Source organism: Anarrhichthys ocellatus, unplaced genomic scaffold (assembly GCF_004355925.1).
Source record: "Anarrhichthys ocellatus isolate YVR2014 unplaced genomic scaffold, GSC_Weel_1.0 scaffold74, whole genome shotgun sequence".
Lineage (NCBI taxonomy): Eukaryota > Metazoa > Chordata > Actinopteri > Perciformes > Anarhichadidae > Anarrhichthys > Anarrhichthys ocellatus.
This window is the reverse complement of record NW_022280104.1, coordinates 380,300-408,003: the sequence shown is the minus strand read 5'-3', so window position 1 is coordinate 408,003 and position 27,704 is coordinate 380,300. Positions and strand designations below refer to the sequence as shown.

The window sequence follows — 27,704 nt, the reverse complement described above, 5'->3', positions numbered from 1 at the left end:
ACACACACACACACACACACACACACACACACACACACACACACACAGTGTCTCGTGTGAATCTTAGGTTTCTGTCTCTCTAAACTGTGGAGATCTTGGAGACTCTAACAGGCAGAACTTTCTCATCTAGTTCAAAGGTCACAGATAAAGCCGTGGCCCAGATGACGAGCAGACAACAGACGAGCTTCTGATCGGGCCGATAGTGCTACTGCCCTAATACAAATGCTTGGAAGCCCTTTGCTCTACGTTTTTGCAGTGGAGCACCTTACATATGACATTACTTAATAATAAATGAATAATGCATCTTTATTCACACACACGCACGCACGCACGCAGTCAGGACAAGACTTAACAGGACAAACTATAACCAAAGCCCATTCTTTTTATTTCCCCATCCAGTGTCTAACTAATAAACCAATAATAATATAATACTAAGAGCATCTAAAGGGCTGATCAAGAGGAGCTGGAAAAGGCAGGACTGTTGGCAAGGACCTTAGTGACCTGAATTCACACTTGAGTACTTGGCTCACTCTTACTTTGCCATGGTAAATAAATAAACAATAAGGTGCCCGGCTTGTACGGGGACAGAGTTCAGATTTCATAATCTCATTCAGCTAACAAATTCACAGAAGTCTTATTTATGGATTATGTTAGTCATGCCCTGTGGATAAACAGCTCCAACGCTGGCTGCTGTGTCACTTCATGAGGACAGGGGCACAATTCTACATGAGAAATGTTCACGTTACTTTGGGTTTTAAATGTTAAACAGACATCCAACTCTGAAGAACACCTCATACTGACTTCACAGTCTGGCTTCACACATACGTCTCCTTGGCTGTTCCATTTCTAGTCTAAAATGGCAACATTTCATCTGTATATATCATTCCTGTATTATAATGTGGCAGAGACAGTCTGCTTAAAGACAGATGTTTAACTTACCAAAGAGACACCTACATAGGAAATTGCCATTTACCTGATAATTTGGATGATGCAGGAAATAATCCGGACATCCGGCCACAGCCATGTTTTGTGTTTCTCAGCTCTTTTGTACAATTTGCCTGGTTGGATCAGTGTCGATACAAGATGGACAGAGCAGAACCTGCAGAGGAAGAAGAGCAGACAAATGGAGTTTAGTGGAAAACTACAAAGGAAGAAGGGAAAGGGGGACAATGTCCAAGAGAGGAAGGAAAAGGGTCTTGGAAGATGGAAGTCTAGGTTCTGAGGAGACGGATATAGCACAGAGCACTTCTTAGCCCACATAGACCCATAGTAAACAACAAGTGAGGAACAGTGGTGGGTTATATACTGTTAAGGGTAATAATTGAATCTTACATGAATCTACATTAGTACAGATGTACCCTCCTGTTGTCCAAAAACGATGATTTGTAACAGGAGCATCCGAAAAAAAAATGCTTTGCAACATGAAGAAATATTTAGTAAATGGACCAATGAAAATGACCTTCTTGGTAACTAGACTGGCACCAGTCAAATTTAGGGTAAAGTGCATGGCTTATATTCAGATGATAAAAGCTCATTTAACTTTGCACTACGATTGCAGCACAGTTATGGAGTAAATAGAAGTGCGCTATAAAGACGTCCTACACCTTATGCAAGTCTATTATGGAGCCTGAGGACTCTAAAAATGAGATGCTTCCCGGCTGCGAGTCGCATCATCTTGGGTTTTCTAAAATATTTTACTGTGCTGACTGCGACCAAACTGCCAATCTCAACACACTCCAACGTTCAACGATGTCTTTGTAAACGGACACAGCTGCAATTGAAGTTGCACCTCGGGGGAATTTAAAGGTGTTCTTTTTGCTCTACTGTGCCTCCCTCCCGGCCATCCTCGGGTCAAAATAACCACAACCTCAACAACATGGACTTTAGTCTATTTGAACTTCTTAAAGCAGGCCTATTGACCTCTTGGCACTGAGGCCACTGAATAAACACCTGTAAACACCGTCCCAAAAATAGCCTGCAGGCACCTCCCCGGGTCTTAAGTTAGTGCCCGCAGTATATTTGGAGCCGAGCACCTCGGACTCACAACTGTGATGGTCTTTTATGCAGCAGTTCATGACCCAGTGTTGGTATTTTAAAAATAGGGCCAGCCATTTTATAGACAGCTAATATTATCTCATGTTTGAATTAGCGGTTTGCGAGCGGGCAGCCCTCGTGGCTGCAGAGTGTGTATATATGTGTGTGTGTGCATTTTTGCCTGTACATGTGCTTCTGCGTGTTTACATGTACTGTATGTGCGTGGCTGTGTAAAGCCTCTATTTTTAGGAGTTTTCAGGGTCTTTGAGAAGCTCTATTTGTGTTCCCTCGAGTTGTGTATGTTGCCGCCTCTGACCGACTTAGTCAGTGGTCAATGATAGGACCACTGTGTCCCCAGTAGAGTCAACTACCACACTGCATACTGGACATACCGTTAAATTGCAAAGCCCTCTGACAACGATGATGCAGGCGACTTGACAAAAAGGCAGTAACATTAACCAACCGTTGAAGTCAATCTCTAATAAGACAGCCTTGACTGTAAAGGGCCGAGTTATGCATAAACTGAAGTAGACCATCGGACCGCAATGGAAAGCAAGAGGGTTTATAGTTACAGATATTGTCAAATGCAATATTGACGCCGTAAAGGGTGTTAACCCCTTCAGACTGTAAGGCAGAACGTTTAGGCAGAGATCTAATTGAAACATCTACTTAAGCCTTAATGTGCTACAATCCAAATAATAGTCCAACTGTCTCCTGACAATCCTGCAAAGAACGGAGATACCTGGACCAGGTTGACAATCCTATCAGAATGATTCAAAATATTGTTCATTGTCTCAGAAATAAATGTACTTTATTTAGGCTGCCATAAGTCCTGCCGTTTACCGTCTATCACAAGATGAATGTCATAGTGGAAAATGTGTCAGCTGATGAGATAAATAAATCATAAGTCATTAGAGCGCTCCCTTTCAAATTTATTTTTAATAATTAAAAAGAGTTTTAAACCTCACAAATCTGGCTTGCTAATAATGACCAGACTATGAATGCATTCTAAACAAAGAGCCTGGCACCACGATCACTAAGGCTGCTGAAAGGGCTTGCTTGTAATGAGTGTGTGAGTGTGTGTGTGTGTGTGTGTTATTATGTCAGTCCATGTGTGTGGCCTGGCCGGCTGGCATGCAAGGACAGCTCGCCTATTTACACATTATTTACAGACACACAGTTTACAACAAAAACAAAACAAATGAACATCACCCTAATCTGCCCGAGCAGTCCCTCATTAGGCTCCACACACTAGCTGACCACAGTAGCTGAGGCTGAACTGCATGCGTATTCGATTTCAGGAGTCAGGAGATTGTGTAAGACGGACAGCAGCAGACTTCAACTAAATACATTCAGATTCAAACAAACTGGCTGTGCCTCACTGAAGCTTAAATCCTTATCAAACCTGCCGCTTTTATTTTACAAGGATACAATACATTACATTAAATACCACTGAATTCAACGTACGGCCTTTCAACACCACCGGTATAAATTCTGCTTCTTCTGTGCGTGCTAAAACATGGGAAAAAGCTCAGGCCTTCCACGTAGCATTAAAATACCTTGGAACCCAAGTATCAAAGTGCTCATACGTGCCGGAGTGACTCTTGGTGACTGATATATTGACCAAACACACACGCACCTATGCTTAATTGCTCCCTGACACAATCAAAGCCATTCCAGTGCAGGGATTAGACCCTCTCAGAGTCCTTTGATTCGATTCCTTCCACTCAAACAGTGTACTGAAAGCTAACCATCTCTGACCCTGACAGTGTCTCCGCAGTAGAACGGGGGACTCTGGGGCTGGGCGGCTGTACCCAGCGGTGAGGTGACTGCATCTGGATTAATTAAAGTGATTTTTTGCTCAAACTTGCATGAGGGAGAATGTTAGCTGCTGGACTTCAAATGCAATAATGTCTATCATGCATCATGAATCCTTTCCAGAACTATCCTGGGTGAGACTTCACAGTCAATACACAACACTCTACTGAAGGTGTTCTGCACCTGGTGGTGTGGAAAATGTTTAGTGGTCAGCTTATTTCATTTTAAAATGTCCATAGTGGTGGTTGGGCCCATTGTTTTTTTTTAAATATATGTATCTTTCTAAGTTAGGAAACATATGCAAACATGATCTTTGTGAAAAAGGGAGAATTATTCTCCAAAGCTCCATTCTCCAAGTGTCACATGCCTGCATTTCACACAAACACACCTTCAAGACAGATTCTAACTTCTTTACCTCACGATGATTACGTACATTTAACAAAACAGGATCATAATGTGTACTATGATGTTTTTTTGCTGCCAAGATCATAGTCAATAACTCAACAAACATACAGGCTTTAGAAAACAGTCGGCAGCAGGGCTTTACTCACTCAAAAGTCCGTTTCATTCAACTGTAACTGTGCGAGTGCATATATGAAACTATACGATACATTATATAAAATTGGTTGGAGAAACAAATTCACCATTGTCATTGAGACGCCACTACTGCAGTTTGACCTCTGAGTGTTGCATACTGTGCTGGAAGTTACAACACATAAATGATGAGTCATATTGAAACTAAACATAAGTGTGAGGAGAATATTTGTCCTCTGCGTATTTTCACTAAAGGCAACACATGCAGCACTAACTGGAACAGCATAGCTGCTCTTGAACATGTCCTGGTGGGCTAGCATGCTTGGTCACTCTTGGGGGTTAATGTGCTGATATACATGCTTACATCTCAAAAAAGGTCCAGCTTTAACATCCCCAGGTGATAAGCCAAGGCGAGGCCTAGGATCACCAGAACCAATACCAAGAGGGTAAATATGGGGTACGACGCAAATGTTCGGATCTAAAAAGGGGGCAAGGGATTGCAAAAGCGAAAAACAAACTTTCAGACACACGTTTGCAAGAATATTTTTTCTTTGCAAATGATAAAATATACAATTAGAATTGCATATATCAAATCTCATTGTGGTTTTAAAGAGACTTATTTATTTAGGCCACAGCTTCCACACACATTCAATAACAGGTTATTAGGTTTTTCCCTTCCCTTTCCAAGGAGTCTAATAAAAATGCCTCGAGTGGAAAATGGAAATATTAAACTTTTAACCTCACATACTGTATGCAGGCCAACCCTGAGACAAACGAGTGTCTTGTGAGCTGAGCAAACATAAGTTGTAAACTAAGGAGCCAGTTTGATTTTTTTTTTGTCTGCCTGCCTGCTGGTCTGCTTTCCTGCTTGGCTTTTTGTCAGTCAACCTCTCTGTTTACTTGTCTGTGTATATACATATTGTCTGCAGACGGTCTGCCTGCCTGCCTGCCAGCCTCTGTACATTTCTGCGAGGCGTTCTCTCCTCTACGTATGTTACAGTCCTTTCCTTACTGGGAAAACATTCCAAATAGTTTGGGTTATTTATAGCGGGACATCCAGAAACTTACTGTTGCATGAACCTGTGCAGTGTACAAGTGAGCCAGATGCTAAAAGACCTCTGCTAAAGTTCCCGAAAGCATACCTTTTTGTAATGTTTAAAAGTTCTCAGACTTTAAACTTTGACTATAAAATCAAAGACATGCCATGTGGCTTAAGTATTAAAGGACCGTGTGTAAATTCACAACAGCCATTCTGCTGTTGCCAAAGCTTTTATTGAACCAAGGCAGTGTTACTTTGGAACAATGGAAACACAGTATTACGGTGTCTGTATCTTGTAACTTGTTGGAACATAATTGTTTAAATTCAACCAAACAGGCCTTCAAATATACAGCCTGATATGTTACTGTAAGTATGCATGGAAGGTATTACTTGCAGAAGCATTTAAACCCCTCACTAATGTGACCTTACCGATAGAGGTACTGGTGTCATGTGTCTCCAGTCTGGGCCTTTCAGCAAAAATAGCACAGGTCAGAGTAATGAGGCATTCATCGCCACATCAGACAATTCAGGGGGTAGTTTTTTTATTTATTAAAACACATCAAATCTGTAACAAAATAACCCTTCAAATAGACTTCCTACGTTACATGTAAACCCCCCGCAGCTCAATGTTAGCATCTGTACATTATTGTCAAATATGTTCATCCCAATCAACTTGACTTCAGCTGATTGGGCTGGACACAGCTTAACACGGGGCTCTTCAGCTCGGCTCGGTCATCTCTGGAATGCAGAGAGCACATTCCTTCCATATAGGGCACTCGGTGAAAAAAAACGTGCAACATAGTGAACCCCGACCTCGTGAAATGGATTGATTTGTGGGCCAGCCAGGGATAGTGTGGATGGTGTTGAAAAAAAAGGCGAGGACCATATGGCAGAACGTGTGTGCGTGTGTGTGTGTGTGTGTGTGTGTACGTAACATAATCGCAACACACACTGATTGTAAGCCTTTTACTTAGGTATCATGAGGTCAAAAGGGCACTTTTTTTATGCTTCTAGGGGTCAGCTTGTGTCACGGAACAAAGTGCTCCTACACCCTGGGGTAGAGGTCTGCACAGGTCTGCTTTTTCTATCTGACACCCAACTGCTCCTGCAGGATTTCCGACCATTACGGCCCGCTCATGCAGGGAGTCTGATCCCTCCCTGATGACTTGTGTTCTATTGAAAATCTGTCATGGAACATTTGTGCAAACCTCAGCAGACTTTTTTTATGAGAAAAGCTAGCAGGTGCCCAGCTTGTCACTGAGCTATGTTGATAAGTGCTGATCGTTAAAAGTAAAAATGTCGAGCTTCTATGGACGTTTCTGTAACTTCCTTGATGCACATGATTTCCTGGAAGGTTGTATATGGTTTAGTGGAAGACGGTGCATTTATATACAAGGTTAGGCCTAATAATAAACAGGCTCTCATGTTTTCATGTATGAAATTTCATCCTGTGATAATGATGCTGACGACACAAGAATGAACATGTCCTATTCTTGTGCGTCGGATCCTGTGTTATCTGTGGAATCCCACCGCAGCTCGGGGCATCACTGAGATAGACAGTACAGCTGAAACAAGCTTAACATCACTCTAGATCAAATGGAAGCGTCAAAGGCCTCGGGAGAAAGAGAGCCACTGTTACACTCAGAGGGAGCTGACAGTGCACAAGCATGTGCGTCCCAGGATCTGTGTGTACACAAGTGTGAATGCATTCAACTGTGATTTATAGTAGATCTAAACTTACTACGGGTTTGTCATGAAGTCTTTAACAGTTTCTCTTGGGGTTGAGGTAGATATATCTAAATGAAGCAGATGGCTATTTAGCTAGCCGTAGGTGCTTGTATGACCCTATGCAACTCTAGCTATGAATTTGAGACATTTGTTGTCACACATAGCCAGTTGATGTGTGACAGCCTGTCCTATAATCTCAACAGACCAAACACAGGTGAAATGAGTCATTGAGAGATGATACAGGATAGCCAGGGTGACAAAACAAAGCCATACATGTTCATCGTTTTATACTATGTCTTGTTTTTGAAAAAAAAAAACGATATTATATTTAAAGCTGCTCACATCAACATTTTTATGTTAACAATTCACCCAGGACTCTGAAACTGGTCACATCTCTCTCTAAAGTATCACTCTCGCCAAACCCACCCAAGCCTCCCTTCCCCCTGATTCCTACTGTAAACCCATGCTTCACTGTAACGCATAAGCTACCTCCCTCTCCTCCAAACCCTTGGCCAGCCCCAGTCCTCCACGATTCAACCCCTACCCTCACCCTGCACCGCTCCAGTCCAGAAAATAAACAGCGTCTTAATTTAAGAAATGAGATCCAACTCGGTGTCTGGGGACTTGTGGAGAGCCCATTGAAGTGAATGTGCTGACCGTAACCCAACCCCGAGAGAGGGGAGGTCAATTATTCTACTGTATATTTTTTAACTCGCCAGACGCCTTATGTGAGAATATTTAGCCCGACGCTGTGGGTTATCAAAACTTCCTATGGTGAGGCGACCTATAGAAATGTGCTGTTGTGAGGCAGGGAGTGCTGTGGGTGGAAAGATACGCTGCCTGCTCTACTGTATTGTTTTGCTGTGGGCCAGAGATTTGCAACTTTTTTTGAACTTTTGAGCATTAAAATAGTTTAGTCAAGTCATTAGATTACACGAAAGAATCACATTTCAAATTCACTGTAGGCACTGCAATAACAAACACTGACCACTGATTTAAACTTTTGGTATTCCATGTAAGTCTTAAAATGACAAATAAGTCTAATTATAAGCGTCTCCAATGAGGTTGTCAGAGTATGAGTGTGTGTGTGTGTGTGTGAGGGCTGGCTGTTGTTTCTGCGGCAATGCAACACTGAAGACAGGAGAAAGAGTGGAACAGAGCATCTCTGTCTCCTGTTTTAATCAGCAGATTAGATGGTAGTCACTCCTCACTGGATGTGCTTGTTGCACATGTTGATTAGTCATTAATTGGCAGCTTTCATTATTTGAGAGCAGCAGCGTAAAGTGGGGCTATAAGAGAGGGCCTGATGTCATGCCGGTGGAGGCTGAATAGCACCAGTCTATGAGAGAAAGGCCTTTTGGGAACGTGGACAGTGCCTAATTGGATGAGGATTTCATTGGGCTGCTTGGGAGCACTGGTCTTATGCAATGGCATAGATGAATGGACGGAGCTTGGGAGCAATTGTGCTTGTGCACAAAGTTGGCTGTAATGGTGGCCCCCAGAGGGCTGCGTTAGATGGATTTGCCTTCTCATGACGCCATCTTTACTACACCTGCCGGTAGCACATAACCTCTTTCTATGACTGATGCTGTGAAATACAAAGAACTGTTGCATTAAACCTCCTTTTAGTCAAGAACGTAAAGCTTTGTTGTGGCATGGCGTCATTATCATCTACGACAAGAGGAAACATCAAACCCAAATGAAACTGACCTTGTCGGTAAAACATTTAACTGGTATCAGAAAAGAGCTGGAGTTCTATGTGACCCCTTGAAGAGAAAGGGGAACAGGATTTATTTGGCTTACTTACTCTAAGGAATGCTAACAAACTGTAGCTGAAAATCATATTAAAAAGGGCTTAACGAAAGTCCTGTTCCTAAATAGCTAAGTACACGAGTCTAAGCCCTGATCGCTTCTAAGTCTGGGTATAATACTAGAAAACCAGAGGGCAGAAAATGCAATTATGTACAACAAAATACGTGCATACATGGTCAGAAGTGCTGTATTTGGAGCGTGAGAGGGAATCAGAATTAGGTTTAGGACAGTGCTATATTTCAAGAACAGAAACATGCCCGTGTTGTCGCTATGGGAATTATTTCTGGGGGGGGGGGGGGGCCTTTTTGTTTTTAACGGTACGGTACATCTACTAAAGCCAACTAACCATGGTTTGTTTTGATTTGGCATTGCAGATTCCAGCTGGTGAGGTGAGACAGACAGACAATCAGGCAGTTAGAGGGACAAAGAGACAAAGATAAACTAAGGGACGACAGATATGTAGAGATAAAGGCAACAGAACACAAGAGCAAGGGTACAAATGGCGTACATGTGTGTGTTGGAGCAGTGTTTCCCAAAGTATTTTTGTGGGGACCCACTTTTTAAAATGACAAACCATCGCGACCCAATTCCCAATAGTCTATATATCCATCATGAGGAGAGCGAATCTGTGCGTCAATGAACGTCCCTGACCATTTTTACTGCCATTTCCACATCACCTTACATTATCTTTAAGAGATAAACCAGCCATGTCTAAGAGATATACGGTTTATATAAGTGATTGCGTGTTATTAAAAACATACACACACCTATAATACCTTAAAAATAGGACATACATCATTCTTTTCGTTTCCTGTCATCGGTGAAACAAACGCCAGCCTTTCACATCAGACAAAATGTTAGGCTACAATTATAACAATACGAATGTTCAGGCTCCCTCGTGTGGCTCAAATGTGGACTGCAGATATAAATGTTAAATAAAACACTATGGAAGAAATTCTGCCATTTTATTTGGCAAACCAAATAAAATCTCCTGCGTCTTTGTGACTGGCGGCGTTAATGAGATGGGTTTCGTCTGGCACATCACCGTGCCTCCACACCACATTACCTGTGGCCACCCGAGCATGTGGTCCCTCAGGTGTTCAGTTACCTACAGAATGAAGGCAACATTCTTGTCTCTCACGCAGGCTTGGGTTTCAGCCACATTTGGACTAACACCAGAAACTTTGGTGGTTTGACAAGCGAGCATTGCATCACCTTTGGTCACAAGTGAAAGCGGGGAGAATCGGGTCTGTATAGATCCATATTTACAGTACGGAGGGGAGGATGAATAATAAAACCACAAAGTTTTCCTCTGGCAAGGATTTCACTTCTGTCCTGACTCCTAACTCAGCAGGACATGATTACTCAGCAGTTACACTTGAGATACCAAGAACATAAAACATTAATTGGCCTGTGATGTCAACAATAAGCGGTCACACGAGTCTTAAGAACTATTAACTTGTGGGTTGAAACAATCTAAATAGAAAACATGTTGTAGCACGCTTCAAGGCCAAGTATGTGGTAGGCCAAACATTTTAACAGAAGAGAGAGGAGTATTTCTAGAAATTAAAACTTAAGTTTGTATTGTTTATGCAACAATACAAACTTAACCTTTAGCCAAAATACAAATAGCAGTCCCTGACTTCGGTGGTTTACTTTTTGACCACTGACAGCCAGCTGAGCGTTTTGGTACAGATGTTGAAGTGGCTCTGCTTTCCCGCCGGAGTCAGTCGACTGACATGAGCTGTGCTGCGGTCCCCCAGCAGGCTTGGGTTAATGGTGTCATGACATCAGGGAGGGGGTATTAACGGTGTATAAGCCTAGACTAACTACTGCTGGATGACTGCTGGCTGACGCAAGACCCAATGGAATGATGCCTGGAGCAAGACCACAAGCTCTTATACCGCCAGAACCAGCTAAAAGGATATCTCTGCCACTTTGCCCCATAGACGGCAGCTGAAACTATAGGCATACAAGCGAGGGCGACCAACCTCGTGTGCATCAAGAAAAAGTGCTTAGGTTGAAAACGAGGCTCCGGTTTTTGGTTATGCAAGAAATCTCAGGAGTGATCACTGCCAAGCACACAGTATTTCAATCGAAAACCGCTGGAGTACGAGCAGCAGCAGCAACAGACTTTCTCGAAAGACAAAACAGACAGGCCTGAATCCTCGAGCGACTTGAGTATAGCTCATTGTGAGTATAATTATGTGCAATAAGTGCAGTCAGCAGCCCTTTGGCAGCCTGCAGTCTCGCAGAGTTCATGCCCCGTCATGCCTGTGCTTACTGAGCATGGACTTGAAATAGCAGGACTGGTACTGAGAGAGGAGAGGAGGGGGGGGGGGGGAGCCACAGCAAGAGCGGTTGTGCACGGAGATGTGACCACAACATAATTAAATGAAATAAATAATTGGGAAGGGGCAAGGAAAAGAGGGATCCTCTCTGGCTATAAATGGGAGAGTGTCGGAAAAATTGCACGCTTGAAAAGACACAACTATGGCATGTTTTAGACCGTGTGTAGCAGCGGCCGCATGATCACACTACTCCACATATAACCACACTTTAGAGGTTAACACGCAGGCAGGACCGCGCTTGTGTGCAGTAAAGTGCTCCAGTGTTTGCTGCCTAGTTGAGTGGTGTATCAGTGACTCCAGCAAAAGTTGCTCAGTGAGCTCCTTCATCATGAAACGTATGTTGAAGTTACATTGAAGACATATTAATACATTTAAGTACATATAGGGTTTTTAATAATCCAATAGCAATCAAGCCAGTAAGTGTTGAATGACTGCATGCACTCAAAATCACCAATATTAAGACATGGTTCCAGCTTGGTCTTGGTCCCTAGCCACCTATGGAAATGGAAGATCAATAGCTCTGCCTGTTGAGCTGACAAACTCAAATTTAGTGTAACACAAAACTTGAAAACTCAGAGAGACCTTTATCCCAGGACTCCAACAAGTTTATCCCCTGACCGAACAGATTCGGGATGCATCCCCTATACAATCTTACCACGTGCATCAGTCCCTACACAAATCCTTCCCTGATCTGCATTGTGAACACTCAGGGCAACATCGATATAGTTCCCAGAATAATAAATTGTGTTGGTTATGCAACTTTCTGCCGAGACCACTTGCAGCCAATAAAGAGATTGATTTGGAAGGGTGCCTAAATGACAGGGCAGATTAGAGCACGCATATCTACGAGTTTCTCTGTCAAAACCTTTACACATGAAGTTAGATTAGATAATGATCTCTCTCGCATCCATGCACGCGTTCTATTAGTATTACCATCATTTTAAACAGGGTTCCTCACAGTATCGTACAGCTGAGAAATAATATTGCATCGTTGACTTAAAATGAAGTCGGCTTTTGTTGCAAATATCACGACCAAAGAACAGGAGAGTGGTGCACTGTATACGGGCAGCCTTCGGTGGGCATTCACGGTATTTGGGCAAAAGCTGAATTTAGTGAAAGGCTTTAAGGTGAGTCAGTACGCCAATGATTCCGAAAGATTTTCACGTCAAGCAACTCACATCATGGAGTTCAACATGAGAAAACTTCCCAACACACTCCCTCTGGGAGTGCTGCTGAAGTCATATATTGATTCAGTACTCCAGACCTGCCTAACAAGTGCACTGATAACGCTTCTTACAGTCCGCTCGGTAATTAAAAACGTTTTTTTCTCGAATTGTGTTAAAACTGTGGTTGTTTTCTAAACTGATTCAACTCAACAATTCCTCACTTTACTGGGGACACCCCTGGAACCCACCCACGGATCCCCTGGGGGACCCCGGAGCCCACTTTGGGAACCACTGCAGTAAGGCTGCGTGAGTATTCCTGGGAAAACGCCCCCCAAAAGCAAATGCTGGCAAAAGGATAAGGCGATAAAAGGAGACTGTCGAAACTCTCACAGAACAGAGTGGGTGGGGGGGCAGCGCGGGGAGCTGGAGTCCTACTGGATATAAAGTAGGCTATGGGCCAATGTAGACTGTTGTTACGCAATCGTAAACAAGACAGGCTGTTTGTATCCAAATATTGTTCCCCCAAGAGACACTCCTCACCGTAAAGGTGCAGAAAAGTGCACGTGATTCTGAAGCGTATCAACACGCGTTACCAACCCCGGAACAGTCCACGGTGGAGGCGTCCCACTAGTGGGAACACGGTGAGGTGAATACAGTGGAATGCAACAGCCCGATCTTATGAATAAACTTGTTTTCAAAGTTCAATGACGGTTTTTTTTAGGGAGGACATGCGTAGACCCAGGGTCCCGCTAAGGCGGTTGTGCGCAGTGCCAGTCCCGCACGTGTTCCGACCCGAAAAAACAGTGCGTGTCATCACAACAGCGCGTTCAAACTTTTTTTTATTACACGCGCTCACTGCCCACTCTCAGCGGACTTTTTATTCCCATACCCCCACCCCACAACAAGGAGCATAAGAACATCGCCTTCATCCGGTAACATGCACTCACCTAACAGCCAGATCAGTTGAGGCAGTCTACGACCCTCCGAGAGAGACGCGGAGGGGCGGTCAGGAGATGAGGGGGGGGCACTCAGGCGGCGTTGGATCAGACCACGGTGGTCAACATTCCCGGACTGGACAGATACACAGTGGCAAGAAGAGGAGGAGGCGAGAACTGTGGCCGCAAAGACTGCAGGCAGCTCATCTCATGCTGCCGGGGAGGATACACACACACACACACACACACACACACACACACGGACACGCACGCATGCACGCAGACGCACACGCGCGCACACACGCTTGCAAACAACACCTCCCCCCTTGAGAGTAGACCACGCCCACAAGAGAGGGGCGATTAATGCGGCATTCACGTCTTGTGGGAATAATGGCGTTGTTCGGAGGATACCGCTGTTGCGTTTGAGGCAGATACAGCAGATCTAAGGGACAGGTTACTTAAATATACTTAATAGTAAGCAGTTAAACCCTTTGGACACTGATTTAGGGGATCCCACATAATATGAGCTTGACTTTGGTCCGCCCAGGTTTAAATGACCTTGTTAAATTCAAATTGTATTTACATTTACATAGGACATAAGTGATATGAAAGCAAGATGGGAGATATAATGCGTATTGTTTACTTAAAATGGGAGTCTTGGATGTTCAGCGTAAATCTACCGCTGTTTAATGAGGACCATGTAAATAAATATGACTCAAACAAAGTTAGGACAGTTGGTGAACAGTAAATGTTTTCATAAACTGGGTAAATGTATATGTTAACTGGCTGTAGCAAAGGGGCAAATGTTCCTGTATTTATATGTCAGTGTTACAGATTATTACCTAACAATAACTTGTTAGGTAATAAAGTTGATGACCAAGGTGGTCACATGTCGAGAATGAAGTATGACACACCATGAGACTAAAGTTAAGGTCAACACTCCACTTTCAACTAAAAGTCCTGCTCTGATAAGCACAATCACATATCAAAACACTCGTAGCTGTGAGGTATGTCGATTGCACAACTGGGGGTCTGGTGCAAACCTCATTGCACCAGAGTTAACTTCCTGGCACTGTTGTGTTTTGATCCTTCTTAGCCTTGTAAGGGCATTGCATAAGACCTTCGGATGTTTATGTGACCGACAGCAACAGGTGTAAATTCAGCTCAAGTGTTATTGGAATTTAGACTGGTAACTATAGTCGAAAACATATCGAGATAAATAAAACATTTAGGAGTGACACGCACCGAAGGCAATGACTTGAATTGAAGCCCACGGCATTGTCGGATAAAGCTCTGCCTCGGGCTTAAGTGACACCAGTGACACTGTTCCCCTTTATTTTTCATGCATGCGATATTTCAGACTTGGATTAGCTTTAAGTGATGAGAACACACCATGGGAGTCTTCAATGCCAAAGGTCATCATTCCTGATATGTGTATGAGTCTGGATCAGGACAACAGGGGGCTCACACTGTGTCCCCTCAGTGTGTAAACACATACCCACGCACACATTCAGAGAGCAGACATTGTGCAGCCATTGCATCACACACACACACATAAAACACACATTATCATGTCACTCATATTCAGGGTGCCACAAAGCATTCTTCTTGCGAGACTGGCGAGGAGACGTAAACTAAACACACATTATGTTGATTTGGCCTCATCAGACATTCAGCATCGCACAGGGCCTTTTGTTGCAATTGATTGATCAGATACAAAGTAGACTACCCAACATCAGAAAACAAACCCCTGCTGATGGTCGGTTTCGCTGTGTCCATCACTCATAGGTCGGCCAGTTAAGACTAACAAAGCTGTGTAATGTAAGCCAAGGCTGTGGGGGAACAGCTTTCTCTAAAGTGGCCTGCCTTAGGCCCAAAAAATGTGAAACCGTTATGGCAACAAACTAACCAATAAGGTTGGTAAAGGCATAACTAAAGCCAAACCTAAATTGAATCATTTCTGTTCTACAATGTGGTGTGATCTTCTGGTAATCCTTGATCCAGATGTTGTTTACGTTGCCAGTATGGTTAAAATGGTTTGGAACTGTAACACAGACACAAGCTCGAAACACACGCACATACTCCCAACAAGAATATCACTCACACCCACCCACACACAGAGACATCCACCCAGCAGTATACGCCCTTCAGAGATTTGTAACGCAGATTAGAACGACTGTAGAGTTTTGACCCACAAAGGAGCCTGTGGTCCTGCAGGAATTTACAGCACTCTCCGGGCCAACGCAGCCAAGATCGCCCTTACACACCGACTCATTCCACTGCTGGAATTCACTTAACATCCCTGGAAACCAAGACATTAAATTGCAGTAATTCCCATTTTATCTGGTAACACCTTTGCGGTCAAAAATAAGATAGCTATTTAAAGATAAGTATTTGTTTCTGGTGGGCGAGCCGATCGTTTTATCTCACTCGACTTTCTCTCAGACCTCACACACATGCCAGCCAATGAGATGATTTTAACCACCGGACTAATGACAAGACATCTGAGATTAATCCACCTATCTGCACTGTGTATTTCCGTGTGGTTTTGCAATTTATGTGGATATTTGCATTATTCAGTTGCTTCTGGGGGGGAAGCTGGAGGGGCACAATGACTAGTTTTTCGGGAATCAGGAATGCAGGTTTGGTTGAAGTTCTGTGAGAGTCATTTCGTGTGACCACATAGTGATGAGTCAGGGGCATGAGCTGCTGCCTGGAATAGTAGCTCTTCTGTGGTGTGGCAGAGAGAGAGAGAGGTTGCAATATAATTCATAAAGGACAGCAGGATGACCACAGTCTGCATCCGCAGTGCATGGGAATGGCACAGGCACATCAGAACGAAGCTTTCCACAGCAAGGTTCATATCTAACATTTGTCCAACTGCTACTTGAGAGGGAAAGAAAAAAAAATGCAGATTCTTCTTATATAGAATGGAATGTCAGTTTTCACTTGATTGCAAAATTGTTTATTGAATCAAAAAATGAAGGCAGGCAAAAAATGTGCAACCTTCCGAAAAAACAATGTGCACTTAAAACTTAAAAAGCAATAGCTTATAAAAGGTTCACACTATCAGTGAAATGGCTCTCTATCAAAGATTTAATCAAATCTTTCAGGGCGGCAATCTTTCTTTAGTGTGCAAAATATACAATGCGACAACGTGCTGTAGGCTATTGTGTGTAGATGAAACCATCTAGCAGAAATAAAATGGTCCCTTCTAGTTAGAGAGAAAGACAACAACAAAAAGCTCTTCAGGTTTTTACTCTCGTGTTGAAACATAAAATACTAAAAGTATTTTTGAGCTTTGAAACGGAGCATGAATTAACATTAATCTCAATAAAATTAAGACTTCAAGTCCCTTTGCTCAGATTTATCTCACAATCCACAGCAGCAAGCATTTACACCTGAATATGGACGCTCTAGTAGTCTCCATTCTACGGATGATTCAGGATGGATATCCTTCTTTATCCACAGTGATACCATTTAATGGCTGTGGTCCACTCTCTCTACCAACCATAGCTACTACATACTGTAAACTTCACCTACAGCTGAGCACAATGGAATACAAAAACACTCGATCAAAGCCATAGATAACCTAGACTACTGCTTTCCTACGACTGGTGGTTTGTATTACAAACCATTACATACTAGTAGTGACTTGTTGATTACTTAAGTGATGTCTTTGCTCATGGTGACACCCACCATTGATAGACGTCAATAACTGCTTCAAAAATGTTGAAATGTCAAGGAAAGGCAAGGTTTGTCTTAGTTTCTCTAACACATCTAGTTACATCGAAGGCGCGGTCAGTCGTATCGCTACAGTACAAGTACACGTTTCTGCAGAGGGCACTGACCGTGTAGGACAATGTCTTTAGAGTTTAAACAGCAGCACAAAGGTTAGAAGCTGGAACAGGAGTATATTGAGCTGAAAGGCACGAGTCAGTCACCACCATCTTACTCCTCCTCAGAGCCAAGAAGTGTAGAAGTTGGCATCATGGACCAGATCCGGATCAAATACACTTTTACACAATAAAATCAAACATTTTTTAAGTGTACTTAAGTTTTTCAGTAATCGTAATTTCTTAAACAAATATTAAGTAGTTCAAATCTGGAAAAAAATCATCAGATCCAACTTATTGCACCCCTTATAGAATTCTTTACAGCAAACACAATATACATAACACTGACTGAGCAACAATATAAGGCATCCATAACTTAACTGTGATAAAAAAATAAAAACAAACAGATCAGAACTAAAGAAAAAAGAAAGAAAGATCTGAAAGTAGCATAAACCATTTAAATTAGCTTTCATTGGCACACAGTTTGTACAACGTTCCAGTTAAAACTACTGAATTCAAATACAGATGGCACGATTTAGGAACAGCGATTATGTCATAAAGATGGACATAAACCTTTTCCAAAGCTGTTGTTGGAAGCTAACTGAGAGATCTGATAATATGAGTGGAATTACCTGCAAGCCTTCCACCTGTAACACCTTTATCAGACAGATGTTAGTGGTGTTTGGAGAGCAACATACAGGCAGAAGTGTTTAAATCATTCCTTATGCTAACTTCCTTGCACATTAGTGCATCAGTTTAAGTAAAGGGCGCAGACCGGTAGTAAGAGCGGTGAAGCCCTATTTCTATAATCTAGTTTACCTGGATGGTATGTAGAAATTACTCTTTATTCTTATATTATTTATTATTTGTGTCACGCATCATATAATATAAAGTTCCCTAAAACGTTCAAATAGCTCTCACTCCAAAAAAATGTCACTCAAATATCTGTTGCAAAAAGCACAATGACAAAAAAAAAAAAAAAGAGAAACTGAAATGAATCGATAACAACTATAAATGTTGTCCTTGTTGCGGTCATGTCGGCTTCCCCCGCTATTGCCGAGGGAGCGTTGAGGAGGTTGATTGGATTGTTCCCAGTCTGCCATTCACTTGGACTGTCTTTGTGGGCGCAGCGACCTAGTTAAAGGAGACACAACATGTCATGTTTGTAATTCCCCCACTTTGGCAATGACAGAGGGTAATAGATCATGGCAAGCTGGAAAGAATACATCAGGTTCTGTGGTTTTGTGACGTCTAACTGGATATAGAAAAAATTGCCTAAACTTAAAAGATTTTCATGAGTGAATGTATACCTCATCCAATCTGAGCAATGTCAGAACTTGTGTGATTATTTTCCTTATTTTTCTCCTCCTAACACTCTTCATTCTTCGCTGATTTAAATGACGGATGAAAACGTTTCTGTCAACTCGAATTTTTGCACGACTGCTGACCTGAAATTGAACTTCATCTCCTTGGAAATATTCACACAGCGGTACAGTTATGTCAGATGAATCTGTGCGAACGTGTTTCAATCTGCGACTCATTTACAAGAGAGCTTTGTTCTTTCTGCCAACGGTTGCTTCCAACTACGCAAGTGTGTGTCTCATTTTTTCCTCCCTCCTTCTCTTCTTTAATAAGAGTCTCTCTGGGGGAAATCATGCCATCTTGTGCAAGATATCCATCCCTTGCTGTGCTAATGCTACATTTTTATTTGCTTAGGCTGTCTTTGTTTTGTTCATTTTCTCCCTCTTCTCGCTTACAGATAGAGATTTTGGAAACCAGCAGCCTCTAATGCCATTTAAATGTTTAAGTGTAACTCTATACCCTCATCACTGCGCTTTCATGAAGCAGCTGTAGAACAGTACTAATGCAGAATAGGTAAAGGATGTTGGAGAGTTCTGCGACAACTTTCACTCAGTGGTGTAAATAAATGCTGTATATTTCTGTATTTGTACCTTTTTTAGCCTCTCAGAAGCAGATCCAGAGCGAATGGCCTCCAGCATAGCCTCCCTGGCCAAGGCAGGGTTCGCGGGGGTGTTAGCACCTGGATGTGGCACAGTGCTAGGCTTACCCTGGGGCAAGGCAGGGGGAGGAGGTGGAGGTGGCGGGGTAAAGACATGAGGAGAAGTGCCAGTGAAAGAGGGAGGAGAGTGAGAAGGAGGGGAGGGGCCTGCAGCTCTCTCAGAGGTCACTTTCCTGAACTTCACAAGCTCGTCAGCCGCCTCAGATTTGGTCTGTGGGACACAAAGGAGTGAGACGATGGTAACTCCAGACACACAAACATAGACAGGAGCTGTCACATGTGTACATTCACACTCATGGCCTCCAACGTCAACCTCTGACACATATACAGATATACTTTTTGTTCTGTTCTGCTCCTCCTGCATTTTTGAAGTTTTTTTTAATTCATAGTTTGAGTTTGTTGTTTATTTTAGTAACTCCATTGCACATAATTATCCAATTTTCTTCATTCAATCACGTTTTTTGGATGCATTTTTGACTCTCCTATAGTCATGCAGCATTCCAGAGATTCCACCTCTGGCGAGGAACCTCCGGAATAGAAGTGCAGATGTTTCAGCTCCAGCAGCACGTTTTCATTCCGCATGGATCGTTACATGACAGCAAGCCACAGAGCTCACAGTCCACACAGACAGATGGGAATAGACACTCATGCTTGCTTAACTTCTTGGTTCATGCATGTTTCTGTGAGCCGCTAACTAGCTAACAATACAGAACAAGAGTGTAGCATTCACATTTTCTGATAAACACACTTCCTATTCTCAATGTAATTGCAATAAAGTTTGTTCTCCATATACACCCACTAGTATATAGCCACACTAGCGGCTCTGTGAGGCTGCACTTAATGCTTTAGTAAGACGTATTTGACCTTCCTCAGCCTTCCGGAGCTGCTCTGGGCTCTAATGGCAGTCAGAAGAGAAGACCTCTCATCCTCCTCCTCAACATAAGAGGATTTCTCCATGCTGCTGAGACCAGAGGTGGTTATCTAATAATGAAATAAACAGAGGAAAATCAATACACCGTTACCTTTCTTGTCTTGTTAAGAATATAGTGTTTCCATTACTGGCGGATGGGTAAATGATACCCACGTAGTTTTCTTCCAGTTGGCATTATAATGACACTCTCGTTATCATCAACACATCCATCCATCCCTCCCTGCACTGTGCTACGTTTATCTCACCTTCTTGAGCCTGTCTCTGGCTCCGCCTGTCTGGATTGCCTCCATCAGGCTGCCGTGGAGAGACGAGTCTTTCTCAATAGACCTAGAGATCACTGGTCTGAACTTTTGAACCGGCCCAAACAAGGTTACTGGCGGAGGAGGCGCAGGTGTCACACCTTTGTCTGACACGGTGACAGAAGGTTGTGGTTTTGCATCAGCTGTTAGATGGGTGGCTGCCTTGGTCGTGCCGCTCGTGTCCTGAAGATGAAGATGTGGAGTATTGAGTACATTGTAATTCACAGTGACAGTTAACATGATACATTTTTTATAATACAGGTTTTACTCACACTCATCCGGCCTTGGGATACAGTCTCGGGAGCTGTGTGTGTTTTGGCAGATGAGAGTAGAGGGCTGCTTTGTGCGGGGCTGGGGCTTCTGAGTCGAATTTGTTTAACATCAGTGATGTCATTACTGGCGATCGTGTTTTTTGGGGCGGGGTGCTTATTCACGGCTGTTTCTGTTTCCAGCGTATTAGAGCTTCCTTTGGTGGATCCAATACAACTTCCAAATCGTCCCCTGTCCGATCTCACTTCTCCGTGATCGCTCTGGATATCTGAAACATACTCCGGGTAGCTCATAGACCTCTTCGGATAAGGTGGGTTGGATTTAGAAGCCGAGTTATTCTCCTTATTGTCTGACAAAGACGACTGGGACGATTGCTGTGGATTCACTGTTATGGACCGACCTGATCTCTGGAAACCGATAGCCTGTGATTTCAAGGAAGCAGAGGAGTCATGTACATTAGGGATAGAGTTGGGTTTAGTGGAGGGGTGTATTTGGTGCTTTGGGGTGTATTTAGTGATGGCGGACGCCACGTATTGGCTCGAGGTTCGCCTGGACAGTTTGAGAAAGGACAGGTCTGTTTTCAGGTCCGGAAGGAAAGGCGGGGGGAGGGCAGGTTTATTACTTGGCTGTTGAACGTTTTTGGACACTGAGATCTTGCTCTCGACCTCTACCCGCTCTTCTTTTGCAACTGTGCCGGCTCTCACTGGTTCTTTAGCTCCTTCTTTGACCACCTCTTTAGGCTGGGCTTTCGCTGCATGTTTATAGAATGAATTATGCCTCGTTTTTAGGTCCTCAGCGTCACTGCTTTTCAAAGCTGTAACTGCGATTGCAGAGGGAGTACTTTTCAGGCCATCTGTGCTCTCTTTAGCCTTTTCAATGAGATCTTTACTGTGGGGCACAGAACTTTCTTGTCTCTCATTTGAGCTCCAGAAAGCTTTGGCTTTTCCAAGAAGAGGAGAGCCCTCACTGGAATTAATTCCAGACTCTGACGAACCACCAACACTGCTCCGTGAGATACCCCCTTTCACCATGTTTCCTTGATCGTCAATCTTAATGGCACCGACAGTTAATTTGACAGCTGGCTCTCCCGTAGCAGCATGCATGACAGCGGGTTTGGGAGGGACCACAGTGAAGGTTTTCATACCGAAGCGGGATGTGACGTTACGGGTGATTTTACCGTGTCTAGTGTTTGTGCTGGAGTTGTTTTGGTAAACCCTGTGCATCTCTTCATCTCTCTCCGCAGACACCGATCTCTGACTGGTCGGTGGAAGAACGGATTTCTTCTCTTGAAAGGATTGAGCGGTGCTTTTCACAGGATCAGGTTTGATCTCAGCGCCCTCGCTGTGTTTCCGAAGCTCAACGTTAGGTTTCACTGCCGATGTTGTTCTATGCTCCTTCACACTGTTGGTGTTAGTGGTGCTCATCTCTTTCATTTTTGTTCCCAGCATCTTTTTTTCCTTTTTCTCGGCTATAGACTTGTTCTCCAGGGACTTGCTGTGCTGTTCGGGTTGAGACGGCTGCTTAGCACTCGCACTGCTGCTTTTATTACTGTCAGCAGCTGTACAAGCATTGTTGTTTTGGTTCTGTGGCTCCACACTGGACTGGTGACAAAAGACCGGACCTGTGATAAGTTAGGGTAAGAAAAAGTCAAATCAAAATATAATTACAACTCATAACTGTTTTCTAACAGTATATTGTATTGAAACCACTGAGCCTGAATAAAGGCACACCATGTCAACAACACGATTAAAAGCACTCATGTCTTTGTGGACTTTGACATATTTGTCATCGTACCCTTTCTGCCAGCTGGCTCAATCCTGGTTCGTGACGTCGTCTTCTTTTCTACAATGTGACGTTCATAGTCCTCCAGTACTTCATCTATGGCTGTGACTGGCACATCCATGTCCACTACAGACACAGGCACCTCATTACTATCTGTTGACATGGTATAGGCGGTATCCCTCGATGACACTACATCTATGTGATCTGGAAAAGGGGAACAGGTCAAGGAGTTAATACATAATACTTGTACTTTGGACACATTTTGATTTTTAAGAAGGTTACCATGGCTATTACTGGCTATTACCGAGTTTGGAATAGTCACTTGTCGTCATTGTGGAGTACAGTCATGTCAAACTGCATATTCGTAAGATTACTTCATCGATATGACAAATGTAGAGTTGCAATGTTAAGATGGTCAACAGGTTTAATCCTTTACTGAACTGTATACATTGACTCCAATGTTGGAGGCATGTACGCCTCAACTGACAGGACACCTCCATGAAAAAAATGTATAAATCCAGACAGTTTAGGATTATAGGTGGACTGTTGCCATTGATGACACTCACCTGCAAGGTGCGCTTCAAAATCAGCCAGAGTCTGATGGAGCTGGGCGGTGAGCTCTGGGTCATCTTCATAGCAGTCTTTTAACCTGCCTGACTTTGCCTGTGGGCTAACGTCATTGTGTCTGAGGATGGCACACAAAAAACTTGTGTCACAAACACATCTGCACACACACACACACACACACACACTCCCCAAAACATTGGAAATGTAAAAGAGGGATTGGTAAGTAGAAGCAGCCATGATACAGCACTCCCCATGACTCTATAATTCATATTATTTATTCTCATTAGTAGAAGAAAGAAAATAAATGGGAGTTTTAAATATTCTTTTGCTTGTTCAAAGTTGAATTTCATTTATTTTAGAGCCTGTTGGCTTAGAAACATGTAGCTGTAAAGATATTATTGCCACAGTTTGGACTTCCTTCACTCTCTTCAAGGGTTCAACAGAGCAGTCTCATGACTTACTGGCATATTAGCTATAACAAATTGCAACAAAAAGTCCAAACCAAATAGAAGAGACTTGGATTGGTCCTCTTTTCCTCAACGATTCTGAGAAAACAGGGTCATAGTGCTTTCATGGAATACCGAGGAGCCAGCAGCATCAGGCCAGGCCATGGATTCACAAAGAATTCTCTGAGAAATCAATCCAGGATCCCTGGTCTGGCCATATTACCCGTACCCATATCACAACAATGAGAAGGTGAAAAGTGATCTGGGGCAGCATTTGAATAAGGGCCTAGAACCATAACTATGAAAGCCCGGCAGGCTTTGACTGCAACTCAATACAACACATGGCGGGTTTATGACTACTGGCACAGTTAAAAACTGTAGAAAGACTTCCAACGTCAGCTGAAACAGTGACGTTTTACTCTTCAGATGAAAATACAGGTGCAAAACTAAACTGAATAAATGCAAGAATCTAACCAATCATTTGTTTTATTGCGGGTATTAATTATTGGTGGTTAGTATGGCTCAGCTCAACAGCAAGGTGACTGGCACATGTACAATATATTCATCCCTTCCAGGAAACTTTAAAATAAGAGGTGACAGCAATGGGAAAGATTCAAGCATTCTTAATACGCCTCACCATCTTAAATGAGACCTTCCATCATCTTGATGGCCAAATATCACAAATTGGATGAATACAGATTTACATTATGTGCTTGTCAACATCATTCTACTTTCCTTCCTCCCTCCTGCTGACCCCTACTTCCACGCCTCCTCCTCCTGTGATTTTCATGACTTCCTCTCTACCTGTGTCTTGATCCCCAGGTGGCACATCCCTCGTCGCTGTCACTGGAATTGTCCCGCACCGGTCCCAACAGTCTCTCTCCTCCGCTGCTTCCGTCCAGAGACAAACTCCCATCTGGGGATGTGGGTTGGGTGTCAGATGGAGAGCTGACCATGCCCGAGTCCTCGCCCTCTACCATGCCCTCAGAGGCAGCGTAACCCTGGTCGGGCAGGCTGCTGCCACCGCTGGTGCTGCTGCCCAAAGACACGGTCTCCTCCTCGGGGGTTTCAGTTTCTGGTTTCCGGCAACTGGCTGCGGAGCTTTGCATGGAGTGCAGCCAAGCTGGGAGAGGATAGAGATATATGGGCTGTTATCACTGCCCTGTTAGCAACTTCAACATCCAAATCAAACAAAACGTTAAGGCCTCATTTCTATTTCTCAAAGCCACAAGCCTTAAAGACTTTTCCTACCTGGGAAAACACTAACAAAAAACGGCACAACAAATCATGAGGACATTTGTTTGAAAAGAAGCGCAGGATGCAGAGGGAGCAAGAAGTGCAGGAGATGGAAGAAGACAGGAAGTATTTATGTTAGTTTCAACATTCATTCTGACACCACACACACACAAACCAGAAATCACAGGCCAAATATACAAACACTAGCCCAGAGCACAGCCACCTGTGGCTTGATAAACCAACTTTAATGATGTGTGGGTGGACTTACTGTAAACAAACCCTTTTAATTAGATTTTTACAGTGCTGTTTTAGGTTCCAGTGAAAGATAGTATTGCTTCATACCCTCTCATCTCTTCAGTACAGTCATGCTCCGGTCTGCCCCGCAGGATTTGGGGAACGTATTTAGTCGGTTACTGATCTCATTGAACTCTAGGCCAAGAGAATAAAAAAAATGAATGTACCATTTGTTTTCAGCAGCCCAGCCAGCATGCACAGCACTGGGAACTCAACGGGGGATTCTTCAAAATGGGTTCAACAGTTAGCAACCCTGTAATACCAGGTGTCTGAGAGTGTGTGCATGCATTTGGGCATGCATTGTGCTCCAATACGTCTCCCTGTGTGTGTGTGTGTGTACTAGGCCTGTCAGTTTTGGACCCGGTCCTAATGGTGTGGAGAGAACAGTCAGTTCCAGGAGATGTGGTGATGACTCACAGGGCTGTCCTCCCAGCTCCTTCCCAGCAACAGCTTAGTCATGCCAGCTACAGCCACAATCAGCTCACACACACACACACACACACACACACGTACACACGCACACACAGTTCTCAAACTTCGAAACTCAATATGACCGTAGGCACACACTTCAGTTAAAGCCAAACGAAAAGTGTTGCAGGCAAATCCATACTGTGACGTGTTACTTGTCCAAATCAAACCATGGCAATCCATGCACGATCCCAAACCAAAGTCCTTGAATCTCGGTCCAGTCTTCAACTGTTTAATTGAAAAAAAAATGGCTTTCAAACATATGTTCTGTTTTTCCCAATCACAACAGAGATTGCCTTTACAGATAAATGTGTGTTCATCAATGAGTACACGTGCCCTCACTAGGCTAAACATTTGCACCAGAACTCAAAGGGTTAGCACTTGCAGAGGACAAATCATAGTCTACATGCATAAACTGATTAGGATCTGTGACACCACAATGGTTGCATTCGTATGGTAACAGAACAAGTCATGTGATAAAAAACAAGGGCTCCCTTCCCTTACCACCGTTACCACACATTTTGTATTTTTTAACATGAAGGCTATCTCATAATATAGAGCTTAAAGATGAACACGCACTGCTAGGATGATGCGGTCTTCCCTTAAAGCCAGGTGTCTGTGAAGGAAGGGTGATTTTGGATCACTACCAATCATTTAAAAACAAACCGTGAAGCATTCATGCAGCTACAAGCCTCCACACTACTACTAACAAAAGTCCTACAGCAAATCAGTGTGTAGTGTCATTTTCTTTTCTAAAATAACTGATGTGAGTTCTCCTTGGGGAAAAGGTCTTTCATCTCATACACTTATCTTTAATGCATGAGGCACCGCGACCCTAAAAGCAACATGTCATTGATCGATTACCCTTTCCATAATGTTGCCAAAAGCAGCACACATTCAGGGCGTACGATTTCTAAACCAGGCCACAGCACACACAGAGAGAGAGAGAAACATACTGTCCAAATATTGATCTGCAGATATCGCATGACCAAAATATTGGCTGATAGATATCGCATGGCCTTGCCTCATAGCCTCATTTGAGCATGTCGCTCATCAATCACGCTGTAACCGATACATCCAGGGTTCAGCTCATCTGCCATATCGTCTTCTGACCACATACTGTGTGTCCACTTTCAACTCAGCCCTCATCTCGAGCATAATCAATAACAACCTGCCAATGAAGTTGAAATACAAAACCACCAACGGTATATATATATATATATACATACATTTGTGTAAAAAAACAAAACAAAAAAGAGTGAAATTGGAGAGCACTACTTGCTTTCACTTGCTGCATTTTGATGTCCTCAACAGAAGCAAATCCAAAACCATCACACAAGGCCAGACCCAGTTCAGGTTACTGCAAAGTACTGTGACACCAAGTGAAAGCAAGTAGAAGAAATGAGGACGATTAAAATAATGGCGGCAGCAAGACCACGACAACATATACAAGAGTACAGAAGACACAGTAGAACAGGAGGGAAGAGGAGGGTGGCGAACATCAGAGGGAGGTCCCGGCAGAAATAAGAAGGGGCCGGGAAGAAGCAGAGGGAACTGATTGGATTGTCAGATGATGAGAGGGTCAAGCCAGAGAGAGACTTCAGGAGTGTTTGAAGCGCAGACGTACAGGCCCACAGCAGTACACTGTAGAGAGCAGGGGGGGGTAAAGAAAAGAACAGGTGAGATTTGAGATGGATAGAACTTTAACATTGCATTTGACAGGGATGGCGATGAAGGCAGCAAAAACCTAATCAGAAGGAAAGAAATTGATGGCAGCTAAAAATGATAGTATATGTGGCCATTTAGCCTGGTCATGTACATTAGGTTTGGCATCACTCAACAATGTCTTCCATTATGCATCCAATATCCTGTACTGGATAAATGCAACACAAAAGGCACTCAAGTTGATTGTTGTTGACCCCAGCCCTGACCTTTTGGACCCAGAAGGCATAACAGGTTGACATTTATACATATGAAGCACCTTGACCGCACATGGACCCACTATCACTTAACAACTCAGCGGCCCGGGCTGCTGATGGAGAGATGGAAAAGCATGTGAGGACAAAGTGCAGTATTCACATACATACATATACACACACACACACACACACACACACACACACACACACACACACACA

General features: G+C 43.4%; 2 protein-coding genes across 9 annotated transcripts in view; both read right to left on the bottom strand.

Annotated features, from left to right (window-relative positions):
* grb10b (growth factor receptor-bound protein 10b) overlaps positions 1-13,661 on the bottom strand; it is a 59,822-nt gene extending 46,161 nt beyond the window's left edge. For both annotated transcript variants that reach the window (XM_031873712.1, XM_031873714.1), the window contains exons 1-2: positions 13,430-13,661; positions 974-1,099 (exon numbers count right to left, since the gene is read on the bottom strand). In XM_031873712.1, the coding sequence (XP_031729572.1) occupies positions 974-1,024 (51 nt within the window). In that variant the 5' untranslated portion in view covers positions 1,025-1,099; positions 13,430-13,661. The remainder of the gene's footprint in view (positions 1-973; positions 1,100-13,429) is intronic.
* A 2,704-nt stretch (positions 13,662-16,365) lies between these two features.
* cobl (cordon-bleu WH2 repeat protein) overlaps positions 16,366-27,704 on the bottom strand; it is a 46,281-nt gene continuing 34,942 nt past the window's right edge. For all 7 annotated transcript variants that reach the window (XM_031873716.1, XM_031873715.1, XM_031873721.1 and 4 more), the window contains 8 exons: positions 24,373-24,691; positions 23,122-23,240; positions 22,568-22,759; positions 20,776-22,394; positions 20,450-20,686; positions 20,138-20,254; positions 19,206-19,484; positions 16,366-18,387 (listed from right to left, as the gene is read on the bottom strand). In XM_031873716.1, coding sequence (XP_031729576.1) covers positions 18,304-18,387; positions 19,206-19,484; positions 20,138-20,254; positions 20,450-20,686; positions 20,776-22,394; positions 22,568-22,759; positions 23,122-23,240; positions 24,373-24,691 — 2,966 coding nt within the window. In that variant the 3' untranslated portion in view covers positions 16,366-18,303. The remainder of the gene's footprint in view (positions 18,388-19,205; positions 19,485-20,137; positions 20,255-20,449; positions 20,687-20,775; positions 22,395-22,567; positions 22,760-23,121; positions 23,241-24,372; positions 24,692-27,704) is intronic.